This window comes from Arvicola amphibius, chromosome 7 (assembly GCF_903992535.2).
Source record: "Arvicola amphibius chromosome 7, mArvAmp1.2, whole genome shotgun sequence".
Taxonomy (NCBI): Eukaryota; Metazoa; Chordata; class Mammalia; order Rodentia; family Cricetidae; genus Arvicola; species Arvicola amphibius.
Window position 1 is genome coordinate 44,005,822 of NC_052053.1, and position 16,485 is coordinate 44,022,306.

At 50.4% G+C, this 16,485-nt stretch overlaps 2 protein-coding genes across 5 annotated transcripts; one reads left to right on the forward strand and one right to left on the reverse strand.

The window, feature by feature from the left end:
* Positions 1-1,060: 1,060 nt before the first annotated feature.
* On the reverse strand, positions 1,061-8,272 carry Entr1 (endosome associated trafficking regulator 1). Of its 3 annotated transcripts, XM_038336046.1 has the most exons (10): positions 8,111-8,272; positions 7,877-8,026; positions 7,490-7,558; positions 6,384-6,499; positions 5,745-6,155; positions 4,918-4,991; positions 4,422-4,533; positions 4,008-4,070; positions 3,569-3,708; positions 1,061-2,032 (listed from the first exon to the last, which is right to left on the reverse strand). In XM_038336046.1, exons 1-10 carry the CDS (start codon positions 8,178-8,180, stop codon positions 1,936-1,938), a joined length of 1,302 nt encoding a protein of 433 aa, XP_038191974.1. In that variant the 5' UTR covers positions 8,181-8,272; the 3' UTR covers positions 1,061-1,935. The 3 variants fall into 3 exon arrangements, with proteins under 3 accessions (XP_038191974.1, XP_038191975.1, XP_038191976.1); XM_038336047.1 differs by lacking the exon at positions 7,877-8,026; XM_038336048.1 differs by lacking the exons at positions 7,490-7,558; positions 7,877-8,026.
* A 23-nt stretch (positions 8,273-8,295) lies between these two features.
* On the forward strand, positions 8,296-15,264 carry Pmpca (peptidase, mitochondrial processing subunit alpha). Of its 2 annotated transcripts, XM_038336050.2 has the most exons (13): positions 8,296-8,394; positions 9,085-9,287; positions 9,691-9,770; positions 9,958-10,040; positions 10,458-10,552; positions 11,124-11,224; positions 11,507-11,770; positions 11,991-12,083; positions 12,161-12,279; positions 12,374-12,464; positions 12,627-12,689; positions 13,786-13,930; positions 14,946-15,264. In XM_038336050.2, the coding sequence occupies exons 1-13, from the start codon at positions 8,327-8,329 to the stop codon at positions 15,113-15,115; spliced, it is 1,575 nt and encodes a 524-aa protein (XP_038191978.1). In that variant the 5' UTR covers positions 8,296-8,326; the 3' UTR covers positions 15,116-15,264. The 2 variants fall into 2 exon arrangements, with proteins under 2 accessions (XP_038191978.1, XP_038191979.1); XM_038336051.1 differs by lacking the exons at positions 8,296-8,394; positions 9,085-9,287 and having other exon boundaries at positions 9,715-9,770; positions 10,460-10,552.
* Positions 15,265-16,485: the final 1,221 nt, after the last annotated feature.

The following is a 16,485-nucleotide window of genomic DNA, read 5'->3' on the forward strand; positions in this document are numbered from 1 at the left end:
AGAGCATGCTGGGACGGGGTCCTAGCGAGAAGCTCAGCTTCTTCGGAGTTTCTTGAGAGTTCCATGGTTCGTCCCTTGGTGTCCTGGGTTTGGGTGAATGGTCAGTGAGGGGAAGTACTGTTCCACATTTGGCGACTTTGGAGCCCACAACCCGGGACCGCCTGAAGTGAACATTCATTCCTTGAGGAACATTTTGTCTGACCTGTCTTAGAGGCCAGCAAATCTACAGGGCTGGATAGAGGAGTTGGGGGTCTTCCTCGTGTCTAATAATGCCTGTGAGTGGCAGGAGCAGGGTAATGGTTTGAGGCACAAGATGATCAGCACTTAGGAGGCAGATCTCTGTGAGTTCAAGTCCAGTCTGGTCTACGCAACAAATTCTCGGACTATATAGATCCTGTCTCAACTAAAAAAAGTCTGGCCCAGAGTTGGGACTGGTCAGGGTGAGTCTGGGGCTCTGAAGCAGACCTGCCTGGTATTTAATATTGTCTGTACAAGAACCTGTTTGTGTGGGGCAAGTCTGGTATAAACTGTCAGGCAGATGTACTTGTAACTTTATAGAGCCCTTTGCCTTTGCTCCACCGACACCTGGAGCATAAACCAAGGGAAGCGCACAAAGAGCTGTGCAGCCCCATCTCATAGTGGTGGGGGCATGCTGAAGTATGCTCTAGATGGAAACTGCAGGCAAAGGGGGCAAAGGGAACACTAGCCCAGTCTCCCTATGTGTCCATCCACTTAGGGTCTGCTCTGAGTCACAGACAACAGTGGGGTTCTTTGTAGCTGAGTTAAAGGGCCCAGTCGTTTCAAGATATCTGAAGATCTGATGGTAGGCTTCCATTCACCCAGCCTCAAAATGTGCAGCAAGGATGTAGCTCACCCATCATACTGACAATGTAGTGATTTTTGCTATGTGCCTGACTCCAAGGGTCAAGAGCCTGGGGTTCGTGACAGTGGGCAGGCAATGACAAAAACATCCTCTAAAGATGCAGACATTGAGGTTAAAAGAGCAGGGTAGCTCTTAAGCATGAACCCTGACAAAGCCAGAATGACAAGACAGTACAAATGAGCTTCAGGATTTATTTAAGACAAGAAAGCTGTCGATCTCACAGGAGGGGAAAAGAAAATTAAAAAAAAAATCTACAGGAAAATGGTCCCCAAGCCCCCACCCCTCAGTACAGCACAGGGTGCTGCTTTTATGCCTTGTCCTTGAACAACCAGAGCCCAGAGACCTGGTGCTGACTCCCCAGGATGTATGTGTGGGTCCTTTAAGTCTCAGTCTGAACTGCACTATGCAAAAGGCTCATTGACACATAACATGAATCAGAACTGACAGCCCCAGATGGCTTTCCAAAGGCAAAGGCTCACCGCAGTGAGTTTACGAAGATTTGCAATGTGACCTTGGTTGTTCCTATGGTCCTGGTGGGAGGGCAGTATCTATCAATTGGTGCTGCCTTACTGAGATTGACTGCAGGAGCCACCCTGTGGAGGCCACAATGTCGACCATCAGCTAGTGAGGTACTAAGTGACAGAAAAAGGGCATGAGTCCTTCTACAGGCTGCTCACTTCCACATGGGCTCAGTGTTCGGCTTAACAAAGTTGAGGTTGAGCCCAAGTTTATCCTACAGGTAAATTCAAGAGGATAGTGGAAGAGGCTTCTTATGAAAGTGCTGATTTCAGCTTTAGTGGTTTCTAAAAACTGCTGGATTTTATAAAAATGCCTTCCAGTAAATCTGTGAGTCTATCGACAGTGGGACTTCTCCCAAAGGACTGCAGGTAAACCGTCAGTGCAACTGCTGGAGAGGAGCCCACACTGCAGGGGGCCAGCAACACTGCTTAGGCCAGGAAATGCTTTGCGGAAGACTGCATAGTTAGGGGCACGTTTGGAAACATGGTGGCACAGGTGCAGAGGTGGTGCGAACTGGTGGCAGCTAGTGGTTCTCAAGAGTCTGCCTCATCTTTAACTTCAGTAATTCTGTCGATGGACTTCAGGATTTCAGCAACAAGGTTCAGTGTCTCTGCTCCAGACACCAGCTGCCTGAAACAGACAGATACCATTATTCCAGCTGTGCATAAGCAGCCAGCAACAGATAGAAAAGCAAGGGTCCAGCCCAGAGAGAAAGTTCCTCAGCTCAACCAAGGTTTGGCACACTGAACTTTGTGTGCTTGTCCTCAGGCCTACATGCTTGTACATTGGCCAGCGACCCTGGGTCTAGCAGCAGAGATCAGGGAAGACGACAGGTACAGATGGCAGGCTGGAGGCCAGACAGTTCAGTAGGAACTGATTCTGAGTTTTGGTCTTTGTCTAGGCCAAGGTGGTGGTGTAGTACCCTCAGTGATGTGGGCAGCATTCCCTGGGAGCTAAATTCCTAGTCACGAGGGGAACCACAAGCAGGACTGCTATGCTGTCGTGTGTAGGACATCAGATAATGAAATACATTTTGACAGGCTTGGTAGGCTGCAGCCTCACCAACAACTGACTGGTGCACAGTATGCTCATTGTGGCAGTCTTCTGGACAAGGGGGAAGTTACATCATTCCCTTTACTCAGAGCTGCGGGGTCTGCAGGTAAAAAAGCTAGATTCAAGCTGTGGTATCATCTACCTACATCTTCCAGGTGAGGAGGTTCTCTGGAACAGATTAGAAATAAAAATCGGGGGCTGGAGAGATGGCTCAGTGGTTAGGAGCACTGGCTGCTCTTCCAGAAGATCAAGGTTCAATTCCTAATACCGACATGACAGTTCATAACTGCCTGTAACTCCAGTTTCAGGGAATCTGACACCTTTACACAGATATGCATGCAGGCAAAACACAAATGTACATAAAATAAAAATAAATTTTGGCCGGGTGGTGGCGGTGCACACCTTTAATCCAGCACTCGGTAGGCAGAGGCAGGCGAATCTCTGTGAGTTCAAGGCCAGCCTGGTCCACAAAGCAAGTCCAGGACAGGCTCCAAAGCTACACAGGGAAAACCCTGTCTTGAAAGACCAAAACAAATAAATAATTTTTTAAAGGAATTAAAAAAAAAAATCATGCCTGGCAGATGGTGGCCCACGCCTTTAATCTTAGCACTTGGGAGGCAGAGGCAGGAGAATCTCTGAGTTTGAGGGTCAGCCTAAGTCTTCAGAGTTCCAGGCCAGTCAGGGCTACACAGAGAAACCCTGGCTCGAAAAAGCAAAGCAAAGCAAAACTCCTAAACTAGGCATGATAATGTATACCTTTAATCCTATAACTTGAGAGATAGAAGCAGGGGATCTCTGTGAATCTGAAGCCAGCCTTGTCTACACATAGTTCCAGGGAGGCCAGGGCTATACAGTGAGACTTTGTCTCAAAAATCAAGCCAGGCATGGTGGTGCAAGCCTTTAATCCTGCCCTAGCATGCCAGGGCAGAGGCAGGCGGATCTACGTAGTTCCAGAACAGTCAGAGCTACATGGTGAGACCCTGTCTCAAAATACAAGAGAATAACCCTGCTTGACTGCGTATAGTGTGAGCTGGCAGGCTAGCCATTTCCTTTCCTGGTCTAGTCAGACTGTAGAGCGAGAACATCTGGTAGCCAGGCTATCCAGGGACTCACTTTATGGATGCATGTGCACTGTTCATGACAACATGGAGGTTCTGCAAGGCCACATCGGTGTTCTGCTTCACCACTGCAAGGCTGGCACCCTGGCCTGACCGCAGGGCTTCATTCTCTCGCTTGAAGTTGGAGAGCTGCGTCTACAAAGAGGGCGAGAAATCAGTGTTACAAGCAATCCAGTGGCAAACTTCATCACACCCAAGAGGCACAGACTTGCACACGGTGCTGAGCCTGGCCCTGATCTACTCACAACCGGCGCTTCTTGCCCTGTAGCCCATGCTGGTCATAAACGTGTGACTATTCTTTTGCCTCAGCCTCCTGAATGCTGGGATTATAAGCAAACAGCACCATGCCTGGGGCATATTTTGTTTCTTCCCTGAACTCACGTCTCTGGGACTTTACAAAGGAAGGAGCTAACAGTTAAATTCTTTTCACTTACCTGGAGCAAACTTACTTCCTGTTTCAGCTTCAAGACATGATTTTCTGCTTTGACAGCTCGTTTCTGTGGACCCCCAAAATAAACACAAGACACATCACTAAGGCTGTATCAGTACAGGACACTTAGAGCAACAGACAGCAGTGAGCTAGAACCTCCCTTCCTGGTCACAGTCTGCCCATGGATACCCATCCCTTAGGACCTGGGCTCTACCTCGGCTCACCAACAGCATTGGGGCCACCTACTCAAAGACACAACCTGTTGATAGTATCAGGGAATGCTGGCCTACCACAGAACACATACTCAGCATGGTGAGAGACTCAAGGTCCAGCTGTGGACTCTGGCAACAGCAGCAAGTGCCGCCTCAGCAGCTTCTTGTCCCCTGCCCACTACCCCAGAGCAGAGCCCCCTCCGTACGGTCATCAGTTCGAGGTTCTGTTCGACTTGCTGGACCACTGACTCCAGGTCATGGAAGTCACTCTCCTCCTTGATCATCTTCGCTTCCAACTTTCGTTCAAGCGTCCTCACCCTCAGTAAAGGAAACACTGAATTGAGTTCTCCAGGCCACTCAAGGATGCTTCCAATAGCACTTTAGACTGATTAACTGGAGAAACCCACTAGCCCCATGGACGGAGCAGCTGCCTCAGGCAGCCACAAGGTGGCAAGGACCTCCAGTCACTGCTGTTTCATACTTCCAGTGGAAGGCACAAATACCATTTCCTCAAGCTCTGCCAACCAAGGCAAAGTTCAGCTGACTTGTGTCTGGTGCTTAAAAAGACTAAAACAGAACATGAGAAGTGTGTCTGCTGCTTTAAGGGAATGACAAGCGGCTAGGCACCTCATCCCTTGGAACCAAGTTCTGTGAATGGTAGAGAAGGTTTGTAAGGTGATGCCTAACTATAAGTTTACATACATTTCTGTTTGAGTTTCAGAGAAGCTCTGAACCTCACTTAGCTTTCTTCTGAGCTTAGAATTTTCATCTTTCAGCTGTAGAGAGAAAAAAAATCCTTATTAGACACCCATACTACTGTGGAGCATACTTCTGTTCTAGAATATTTTCTTTGGCCAGTCTGCAGGTGGAACCCAGAGCCTTATGCATTCAAGTCAGGGCTGAGTTTGGAGACACATCTCACTTGCTCATGAAGTATCTTTTTGAGGCAGCATCTCCTATAACCAGGTTGTGCTCTAATTTGTTCCTACATGACCAAGGATGGCCGCGAACTCTTGTTCCTTCTGCCCTCACTTTCCAAGTGTTGGGAGGACAGCTGTGCATTACCACACCCAGCTCCAGAACTTAAATACCCTAGGTCAATGGAACTGCCTTCCGGCCCTTAGATGACCATGGCAACAGACTTGAATGTTTCCAGGTGACTAGTTTTAAAACCTTCCTTCACGCAGGACACTCAGCAGGATGTATCCAGGCCAACATTTCCATTCATTTATTCTAGCTCATACTTGCCCGACTCCATTCAGCACAGCACTTCTCAGTCTGCTACACTAACAGCACAGTCAGAGCCAACCAAGGGGAGCGTGCTCCACGGAGAACTCCCATCTTCTCTTAGTTTTCAGGACCCAGGACCTCTCAAGTGTTGGAAAAAAAATGCTGCTACTGAACGATATCTCTAGGCCCCTCTGGGGAAATTCTACAGCAGGATACTACACGACCCAAGAAGCGGAGGACGGCAGCTCTTCTCTAGAACACCGCCCAGCTATGACTGGGGCCGCACAGCCCGCACTCACCGCTTCATAGCTTATCTGCAGCGTCCGCAGGTGTCTGTCTCCCAGGGACTCTCCGAGAGCTGTAAAGTCGGCATTAGGACTCCCAGCTGGAGATGCTGGCGAGACCCTTGAGTCGGTGTCACTCAGTGTCCATGGGGGCAAAGAGTCAGGACCTGCCAGCTCTGATGCGTTGGAAAAAAAGGACAGGTAGGTGTCACAGGGCGAGGAATTCTCTGTGGCCCTCGAGGAATGAGTCTGCTCCACAGCGGACGGCAAGTAGGCGCCATTCCATCCATCTTCTTCCTCATCCTCCTCCAGGTTGCTGGCTCTCGTTGGGTCTTGAAAAAACGGCTGCTGATATTCCAGGCCATACCCCACGGGCTGGGAGGCAGGGGAGCTGTGGTCTAGTCCCAGGGGGTGCCTCGAGGCTTCCTAAAAACATGGAGACAAACACTGCGACCTGCGAGCCGATGCTCAGCCTTCTTTATGCTCGGCTTGCACAAAGGCCTAGTTCATCTACCAAAGGGGCCAAGCAGCTGCTCCCCCCAGCTTCTCCATCAGCTGTCCTGCTTTGCTCCCCACACTCAAACGTCTGTCTCCAAAGCTGTGCGTTAGAAGAGATGCTATCTAAGGCAGCCACCGACAGCTTCCCAGATGTACCTTCGGGTAAACTCGACTGTTGGTCGTGTCTTCTTTCGACAGGCTGAGGTTCTTGGTTTTCAGAAACTCTTTAAAGGAAAACGGATTGGCTTCTTCAAGGTCTTCAAGTTTGTCACCTGAAATAATGGACACCACAAAGACTGTTAAAGGATCCAACCACATCTTATGTTACCATCGTATCTCAACTGGGATTCAAAGAATGCTACAGAACAAAAAAGATGCCCAAAGCAAGTGGAGAACTTGGGTCTCCCCCAGATATCCCTTGTTACCTTAAAAAAAAAAAAAAAATGCTGTGCCAAAGATCAAATCCAGGGTCCCGCACACATTCAGGCAACTGGTCTAACAATGAAGCTGCCCAGTGAATCTTCCAGATGGTTAAGGCTGACTTCACTCCACACACTCAGTTTGGGCTAAAGGGGACTCCTGTAGGAGCTTCACAGCTCCTGCGATGCCACAGTGCCCAGAACTACTCCATGCCATCCCTCCTTCTGACCTTTTCTCCGGATAACCTAGTTGACCAGCCTCTACCTTCTTCCACACCTACCACACTCCAGTTACTTATGTGGGTCTGTCTCTTCCAGGTGCCAGCCCCTGTAAAGTGGGCTCCTGTGACTTGTGTCTTTTTTTTTAATTTTAGTTTTTTCGACACAGGGTTTCTCTGTAGTTTTGGAACCTGTCCTGGAACTTGCTCTTGTAGACAAGGCTGGGCTCGAACTCACAGAGATCTGCCTGCCTCTGCCTCCGAGTGCTGGGATTAAAGGCCTGCACAACCACCGCCCGGCTGACTTGTGTCCCTTTGATGATACTCTCCACCTCCCAGGCACCTCTGGACATCTTAGGTTATTTTGCCCTCACACCTAGTCTCCAATCCTTTGGTTTCTTTCCTTTTTTTTTTTTTTTTTTTTAAGCATAAAGCTTTATTAAAGGAGAGAGAGAGAGGGAGGGAGGGAGGGGAGGGGGGAACAATCCTTCGGTTTCTATCTTCACTGTTCTTTTGGGCTCCAGGCACACCCACTAAACCCTGTCATTCTGACTGTTCACGGCCAGAGCACTGCCTGGCATCGTGTCTGAGGAAGAGGACAAGAAGAATCACTGAGCTACTCTACCTCCAAAGCGCGTCTCATGGGCTCCCGTCGGACTTTGCTTAGTACATTTCCCCTTTCCATAGCCAAAATCTGCAAAGAGACATTGTCAGCTCACCGTAATCACAGCAAGCCTTATGACTGCAGCATTTGTCCGGGGAGGTGAAGACCGCAGACCGCCTGATTCCCACTGACTGGTCTGGGAATAGGAGGACGTCTCCTAAAGCTGGGCGCAGTAAACTACACACTCCTGCGCGCTCATTAGGTCCAGCCCCTGGCCTCTCCCAATCCGGTGGGCTGAAGTGGTCTCCGAACTCCACCGGACACTGACCTTCCTGCCTTGGGGCGGGCTGTGGGGAGGGCTCCCCGCGCTGCCCGGCTCCGCACTGCGGCCGGCGCCCCGACTCTCACCTGTGTCTCCTACCGGAGCCAGCACCGGGCTGGGCACATAGCACATAAACGTCGGCCGAAAGCCGAAGAGGTGGGGGTGCAGGTCCCCGCCATGGGGGCGCTCACAGTCTAGCTGGGGGAGACAAGACCGGCGCTCATAGAACGCAGGAGCTGTAAGCGACAACGAGAGCGGCTTCACCGCGGGCCGCCTCCGCCCGCGCCCCCCCGGCCCGGCCCCAGCCGCGCGCCGCTCACCGTCAGGAACCACGAGGCTCCGCGTCCTCGATAGTGGGGGCGCGCCCGGCCGCCGCGCGTAGCCCGACATCGCCGCGCCCTAACCCGGTCGCGACCCCATGGCCCACCGCGCCACTGCCAGCTTATGCCCGACCCGGCACGGCCGGCCGGAAGCCAGCGCCGAACGCCGCGGGGCGGGGCAGGAAGCGGAAGTGACCGCAGAAGCGCGGCGGCGCGATGGCGACGGCTGTATGGGCGGCTGCGCGGCTGCTTCGGGGCTCTGCGGCTCGGTGCGCGCGGCCCAGGTAAGCCGAGGCGCGACCCGGCGCGAAGAAGTGGGAACTCGGGGGGTCAGGCACCCCAGAGAACTGAAGAGGAGTGTGGGCCCTGGAGCAGAGCTCTGAGCGTTGGGCCTGAAGAATGAGCCCGGGACTGGAAACTGTTTGGAGGGGTTGGTAGTCCGCCGGCTGGGGTCTTGTAGACCCCAAGACAGAGCTTCGAAGGCAGGGCTCGCCCTGGGCCTTATATGCGGCAAATGGTTTCTCACACAGCCTGCTGTCCAGAATGGGCAATAAAGACTCAAAGATCTGGGGCTGGAGAGGCGACACAGCAGCTAATCATTGATTGCTTCCTCCGGGTTTGGTTCCCGGCACCCACATGGTGGCTCACAGCATTTATATTGCCACTTCAGGGGACCCAGCGCTCTCTTTTGACCTCCTTGGACACCAGACATGCACGTGATTCACATACATACGTGCAGGCAAACACTCAAACACACAAAATAAGAATAAATAATTATTTTTTCTGTTAAAAAGGAGCCAAAGGCTTGAACCAGCGTGCCTGAGATCCTATGGCAGAACCTGGATCTCTATCGCTTTACACATTCTGTTGAGGCCCATGGAATAAATTCCACTGAAGACTTCGCATGCACACACACGTGGTGCACATGAGTGGTCACCACTAGTGCATGTAACTGGCTGCTTGCTCTGTTGTAGGCTTGGACCTCCTGCACACAGACAGTTCAGCAGCGGCACCACATACCCGAACATCCCCCTCTCTTCTCCCTTACCTGGAGTGCCCAAGCCTGTCTTTGCTACAGTTGATGGACAGGAAAAGTTTGAAACCAAAATTACCACGCTGGACAATGGGCTTCGTGTGGCATCTCAAAATAAGTTTGGACAATTCTGTACCGTAGGAAGTAAGTTCTGTTGGCCTGTTCAAGGTGGGCTCTCCGTTTGATAGCTGTCATTAGCATGTCCATCATGGACTACTCACAGGGGAATCTTGTTAATCTTGAAAGCTTATCCAAGATGTGAATGATGGCATATTTGGAGGTGGTGTGTAGGGTATTTCTCTCCCCCCATTTTACTTTTCTGTAATTTTAGAAGTTTCTATCATGTATAGATATACATTAACGTGTGTGTGTGTGTGTGTGTGTGTGTGTGTGTGTGAAGGCCATCATCACCTAGGATAGCAGATGTGTTCATTGCCTCCATGTAGTAATGACTGGCCAAGTTACAACCATGGTTTTGAAAGCCTTCTGTTGATTAAATATGTTTTGACTATCTGACATAACCTTTCAATTTTCTTCTTATTACCAGTTCTTATTAATTCAGGATCACGATATGAAGCAAAGTATCTTAGTGGAATTGCCCATTTTTTGGAAAAATTGGCATTTTCGGTCAGTTTCTAATTTGTAATTTTTATGACTTTTAATTTTTTTTCTCTATTTAGAACTTGTATTAGTTAATGGTTCTATTGATGCTAAATCGTTAGAGACATATAATTTTGTGTTTGAAACAAAAGTAAACTTTTCTTAGTATTTCTTGGGTTTTGGATTGCTTACTTAAGCTTTCTTGTTTTTATAGTCTACTGCTCGATTTGACAGCAAAGATGAAATTCTGCTTACCCTGGAAAAACATGGCGGTATCTGTGACTGCCAGACCTCAAGGTACTGTGTGTCCATGTGGAGCTGTCCTCTTCATCCTTGGCCATACTCTGGGAGCCCCTTGAATCAGAGAGGCTACAGAGATTAGCAGCAGGCCTGATAGAGTGCGAGGGACAGAGAGTATAGCGGGCTTGTTTCTTCCTTCCCTGCCATCCTGGGAACTTGTCCAGGCTTTGACCTGTGAGGGATGCTAAACTAGACAAGCAGGCCCCTGACAGCTGTTTGAAGCTGGGCATCTTTCCATGTGAAGGTAGTCTATCTCTACCAGCTAGTTATTTAGCTGGAGAGACTTCATCATCTATGGAGAGAGAGGAGTCAACTTTATCTGGTCCATTGTATCTTTGGGAAGCCTCACTGTGGGCATTGGTGGCTCCTTTGATCTAAACCTAGCACCTTCCGTTGTGGCTTATTTCCTTCCAGAGACACCACCATGTATGCTGTGTCTGCAGACAGCAAAGGCTTGGACACTGTGGTGGGCCTGTTGGCTGACGTGGTTCTGCACCCCTGCCTGACAGGTGTGGCTTTGTGACTGGGTGGTTAGGGGGGGCATCTCTAAAAACATTAAAGGGTTTGCTGAAATTCTGTTTGAGAATGCCTTTCATCCTATGTGTAAACAACTAATGTCATCCATGCCTCCAGAAGTTTCCCTGGCATGGTCTCCATTGTTCCCTGGCCTTGCAAATGGTGGTCGGACCTAGAGATTCCTGTTAGGATCCCGGAGGGAACAGCTGCTGGTCCCCAGCAGCTACCCTTTGCTCAGTGTCACAGTAGCCTGGCCTCATGTCATGGAGCCTGACTCAGTTGGTTTCTGTTTCCTAAGTGCCATCACATCCACCCTGTCACCCCAGGTGTGTGTTTTAAACAGACAGCAGGTGAGGCAGCTGAGCTTGGAGCAAGTCCAAGGGACTGCAGAACAGAACAAGAGTCCGGATCCTCTAATATTCATCTACATGCTCCCTTTAAACACAGGTGCTCTGAGGCTTCCCCTAAGAGCTGATTATAGCACCTACCAGGCTCAGCTGCTCGGGCTTAGTGCTGCCTTCTGCCTTGCTGGTTCGGACCAAAGCTTTGTTTGGATTATTGCAGATGAAGAAATTGAGATGACGAGGATGGCTGTCCAGTTTGAACTTGAGGACCTGAACATGAGACCTGACCCAGAGCCACTGCTCACCGAGATGATTCATGAAGTAAAATAGGAGTCCGCATGTGCCTCTCCCTGCTGTTGGCCTTGCAGGTGGCGAGGCTTACAGAACAGACTTAGCTCCTTAGTATTCTGAGACAGTTGTTATACTGTTCAGATTTAGTGAGTGCTAAAATAGACATGTGCCACCTCTCAAAAAAAGGGCAAACCGTAGATAATGCCCAGCTTTTTGGTCACAGATGTGGCAGTAGACCATGTTGGGGAGTCCTGCCTCAGGGGACCTGAAGTTTTCTTTCTCACTTGTTTGTTCTCCTTTTCCTTGCCGCAGGCTGCTTTTAGGGAGAACACAGTAGGCCTGCACCGGTTTTGCCCTGCAGAAAACATAGCGAAGATTGATCGAGAAGTGCTGCATTCCTACCTGAAGAACTATTACACTCCTGACCGCATGGTGCTTGCTGGAGTGGGAGTAGAGCATGAGTACCTGGTAGAATGTGCCAGAAAGTACCTCCTGGGAGCTCAGCCTGCCTGGGGAGCTCCTGGAGCTGTGGATGTGGACAGATCGGTGGCACAGTACACTGGGGGGATCGTCAAGGTAACTCAGCAGGAAGGCAGGCAGGGCTCGTGCCATGTATTCTCCGGATATGTGTGTGTGACTCCGCTTAGTGTACTGTCCAGCACTAACAGCATGAGGACATCCCTTGTTCAAGGCCAGAGTTGACAGGGCTGAGGTCACCTGGTATCTGGTTGAATGTGTCTATTTGCTTAGTGGAAGGTTTTGCTGGTTTTGCTGACACGTGTCTGCTTGGTTACAGGTGGAGAGAGACATGTCCAATGTCAGTCTTGGCCCAACCCCAATTCCTGAGCTCACGCACATCATGGTGGGACTAGAGAGCTGTTCCTTCCTGGTGAGTCCAGGTATAATCCAGGTGCACCAGTAGAGCCATGCCACTGTGACTGACTGCTGTGACTCTAAATTCCACAGGAGGAGGACTTCATCCCCTTTGCTGTGCTGAATATGATGATGGGAGGAGGGGGTTCCTTCTCTGCTGGAGGGCCTGGCAAAGGCATGTTCTCCAGGCTCTACCTCAACGTGCTCAATCGGTAGGTCCCGCTGGGCTACTGCTGCTCATGCATGGACTGTGCTGATACCTCCCAGCCCCCTGCCACCATCACCCGACACAGTATATCCCCACAGGCACCACTGGATGTACAATGCAACCTCCTACCACCACAGCTATGAAGACACAGGCCTCCTGTGCATTCATGCCAGCGCAGACCCGAGACAGGTAAAGGCAGCACTTGTGCCTGCGCAGCTCTCAGCCCTCTGCTCTCAGCCCACTGCAGTCTACACTCCAGAGCAGTAACGCAGCTCTAGGTGTGGCGGCAGGAGTCTGCTTGAAGTCAGCAGGCCCTGCTCCAGCTCACCCTTGTCTCATGCTCCTTTACAGGTTCGAGAAATGGTGGAAATCATCACAAAGGAGTTTATCCTGATGGGCAGAACAGTGGACTTGGTGAGGCCTGGAGCATACCTTGCACTGGGATCCACTTAACTCACACACCTGCAGGAGCCACAGGCTGGCCATTCTACTGTGGAGTCAGTTTCCTGAGTTCTATCATAAGGACAGTCTGTCCCTCTCAGTGGTTCTTATAGTCTGGCCATGAGTTAATGCAGCAGTATACAAGATGAGCAATAATGTGGGGCCTTTTCTAGACTTTTCTTTGGCTCTGTTTTATGTTGAAACCCAAGGTTTTTGTTTTGAGACAAGGTTTCTCTGTGTAGTCCTGGCTGTCCTGGAACTCGCTCTGTAGATCAGGATGGCCTCAAACTCAGATATCCACTTGCCTCTCTCTCCAGAGTGCTGGGATTAAAGATGTGGGCAGCCATGCCTGGCTTTAGTTTTTGATATCTTGATATTTGGAAGTTTAGCACATTTCCAGTGTTAGAGGTTTGCAGAGCACCGGTGCCGTGTATGTGCTGGAGCATGTACTTTGCCTTCCCTTTCTGCATGATGCACGTTTTCTTCAGTGATCACATGGCATATACTTTCTTCTTAAGGAAAAAAGGCAGCATTATTGAAGAATTAAAATGTCAAAGTCTGGGGGTATGGCTCTGTGGTAGAGAGCTTGCTAGGTGTGCTCAAGGCCCTGGGCTCCACCCCCCAGGCGAGTGCTGACATACTCAGCTTGGTCTGTCCCCTAGTGGTCCTGATTCTTTGGCGCCACATTTGAAGTACGCCCTTGGCCAGAGGCGCGGCTGTTGATTCTACTGCCTCCTCAGTAGCTCTAAGGGCTAGTGGCCTGGGTCCTGTGCTCAGGATTCTGAGCAGCGAGTCTTTGTTTCATCAGTAGCTGAGTGTGGCTTCCCCATTGCATGCTGCTTTCATGTGGTTCCAGAGATTGGGCATGTCTGATGGGGTGTGCTGAAGGCCTTTCCAGGACAGTTCCTCCAGTACTCAGGAGGTGTACCAGACTGGAAACCAGACTGGGAATAGCATCTCCACTCTGCCTGTCTTTGGGTACATGGAAGCCGTTTTACGGGACATGTTCTGGTCAAGCCCTTTGCCAGCATGAACCAGCTGTAGGTGACTGGTGGTATTTGGCCCTCAGGTGGAGCTAGAGCGGGCCAAGACGCAGCTGATGTCTATGCTCATGATGAACCTGGAGTCCAGGCCTGTGATCTTCGAGGATGTGGGGAGACAGGTGTTGGCTACACATTCAAGAAAGTTGCCCCACGAGCTATGCACACTCATTCGTGAGTACACACAAAAGCCTGGGTTGGGCTATTTAAGACTGCCCTGGAGCAGATAGATGGGTCCATTGTCTGCCACAGCACAAGCTCTGCCTTCCCCAGCAATGTAGCAGGGAAGACCTGGGTAGAACTCAGATTGTTCTGAGCTCCATCCTGGACCAGCTAGGCTCCTCAGCCCTGGGAACTAGGTGGTGCTAGTTGTGGAGCAGTGTCCCTGAGCTGGACACTGCTCATGGCAGACCTGCAGTCTACAGAACTGTAGGTGGGGACACCTGTCCTGAAGACACCTCAAACAATCTGCCTGGGCTTGGAGTCCTCATGGTGTGGTACAGGTGCTTGTCCTGCCCTCATGAGGGGCCTCATCATCTCTAAAAACTGAGCTGACCTGGTTGTGGTTCTGGAGGATGGATTGGTGTGTGTGCATGGCTGCCACGACGACGTAGCACTTGAGGATGTGGTCTGGAAAATAAAGTGGACTTAGGACAACCCATTCTGTCTAAACATGAGACTCCTGTTGGGGTGGCTGTGCCCTCCTTCATTGGAGTCCTACAGACTCACAGCTCAGATCGACCTCGAACTCTGGGTCGTTCAGCTTGGCCTGAGCATGCCTCACTCTGCCTGGCCACCTTTGTGTGTTTGAAATAGTGTTTCTAATGCTGCACAGGGCATTTGAGACAGGGTCTTAATGAAGCCCAGGCTGATGCCAGTCCTGACCCTCCTGCCTCTCCTCCTAAGTGCTGGGATGACAGGTGCAGAGCACTCAGCTAGAAAATAGTTTTAAGCCACTGTAGTTCCTCACCTAAAGGAAATTTATTCTGACTTTGCTCTGACTCACGCCTGGTCGGTCCAGCTGTAGCTGAGTTTCTGGATCCCTCAGCAGTGCCCACCTCCACCCCCAGTTGTGGAGATGGTGTAGATCAGAGCTCCTCGGCCTGCCTTTGTGGATGGAATGCACACATAGCCCGGGATAAAGATGGAGACACTGCCCTTTTCCTCACTGCCTCTTACTCTGTTTTAGGCAATGTGAAGCCAGAAGATATCAAGAGGGTTGCTTCCAAGATGCTCCGTGGGAAGCCTGCTGTGGCCGCCCTGGGTGATTTGACTGACCTGCCCACCTATGAGCACATCCAGGCAGCGCTGTCCAGCAGAGATGGGCGCCTGCCCAGGTCATACCGACTCTTCCGGTAGAGTCCCTGCAGGGCCCTTGAGGGCAGGCTGCAGAGTGCTTCTGTGCATGTTATTGTTGGTGTGGACACTGTATAAGGATGGCTGGCTCTGTGAGCAGTGCCAACAGTGAGACTTGGAAAGCCTGAATGAAAGTTACTGTCACCACTGCACCTGTGTCTCTAGCACAAGTGGCTTCTCCGCCATCTAACAAGTGTTCTCTACTAAGGAGTGCCCTTCTGGCCACTAGAGAGTCTAGAACCAGGAAGGCTGGGAAGTAGGGCGCAGGCTTGAGGTCGGATTAGAAGCCCCAGGGCTCCAGGGAGATAAAGCATTGCAACCTAAAGCGTACAGGGTCTCCCAAGAATTAGGATCATGGGTGCTGCCATATTCACCCTTCTTCCTTTAACTAGGACCTCACAGCAGAGCCTGTGTCTGGCCTGGACCTCAGTATGTAGACACCAAGCTGGCCTCAGTTTTCTTCTTGCTTTGGCCTCCATTACTGGGAATCCAAATAGGAATCACCATGCCAGTTATTTACAAAGCCCCATTTCTAATTTCCTACCTCATCTGCACTGGCTTCAATGTTTAACTGAAATTCTCTGGGTAAACTAATGGCTTTCTAAATGTAAATGGTCATCACTGCACTTTGCCCCCATCCCAAGACTTGATGTTCATCTCGGGTTAAACCTGGGATGGGATGTTCAGGATTACCTCAGTCCTTTTAAAGGGCCAGAGAATGTCCACAAAGAAGCACCAAAGGCGGTGGTGGTACACACCTTTAATCCTAGCAGGAGGCAGAGGCAGAGAGATCTCCGTGAGTTAGAGGTCAGCCTGGTCTACAGAGTGAGTTCCAGGGCAGTCAAGTGTACCCAGAGGAGCTTTGTCTTGAATGCTGCCCGCCCCCCTCCAAAAAAAAAAAAAAAAAAAAAAAAAAAAAAAAAAAAAGAAAAAAAAAGCAAAAAAAAAGCATCAAACCTTATTCAAATCAGCAACAGTGGAAGCAGCCGAGGCAGAAAGACAGCCTGTGGGAGGTTGGGGACAGATGGACATGGGAACATTTTGAGCTTCATTACCACAAATCTCAATGGGAATTTGCAGCTCGCTGATTTGACATTCTGACACTTTCCACATAAATTTGAGTGGTTTATTGAAGCAGGAAGGCCTGGCTTTGCTGACATCCCACATTCTAGAAGCTGATGCTGGCAAGTTTTATCTCATTTGTTAGCATGTTTCACTATGGTTCACTGGAGTCCCAAGTGGTCACTTTTCCCAGCTGTTGCCACTTCTGGCCATCAGCAGGGACAACACCTAGCAGAAGGACCTGGGATGGGGCTGAGTAGCAGGTGACAGGTAAGACTAAAATTGTTGCCTTTGCTGGGAGGTCATAGCAC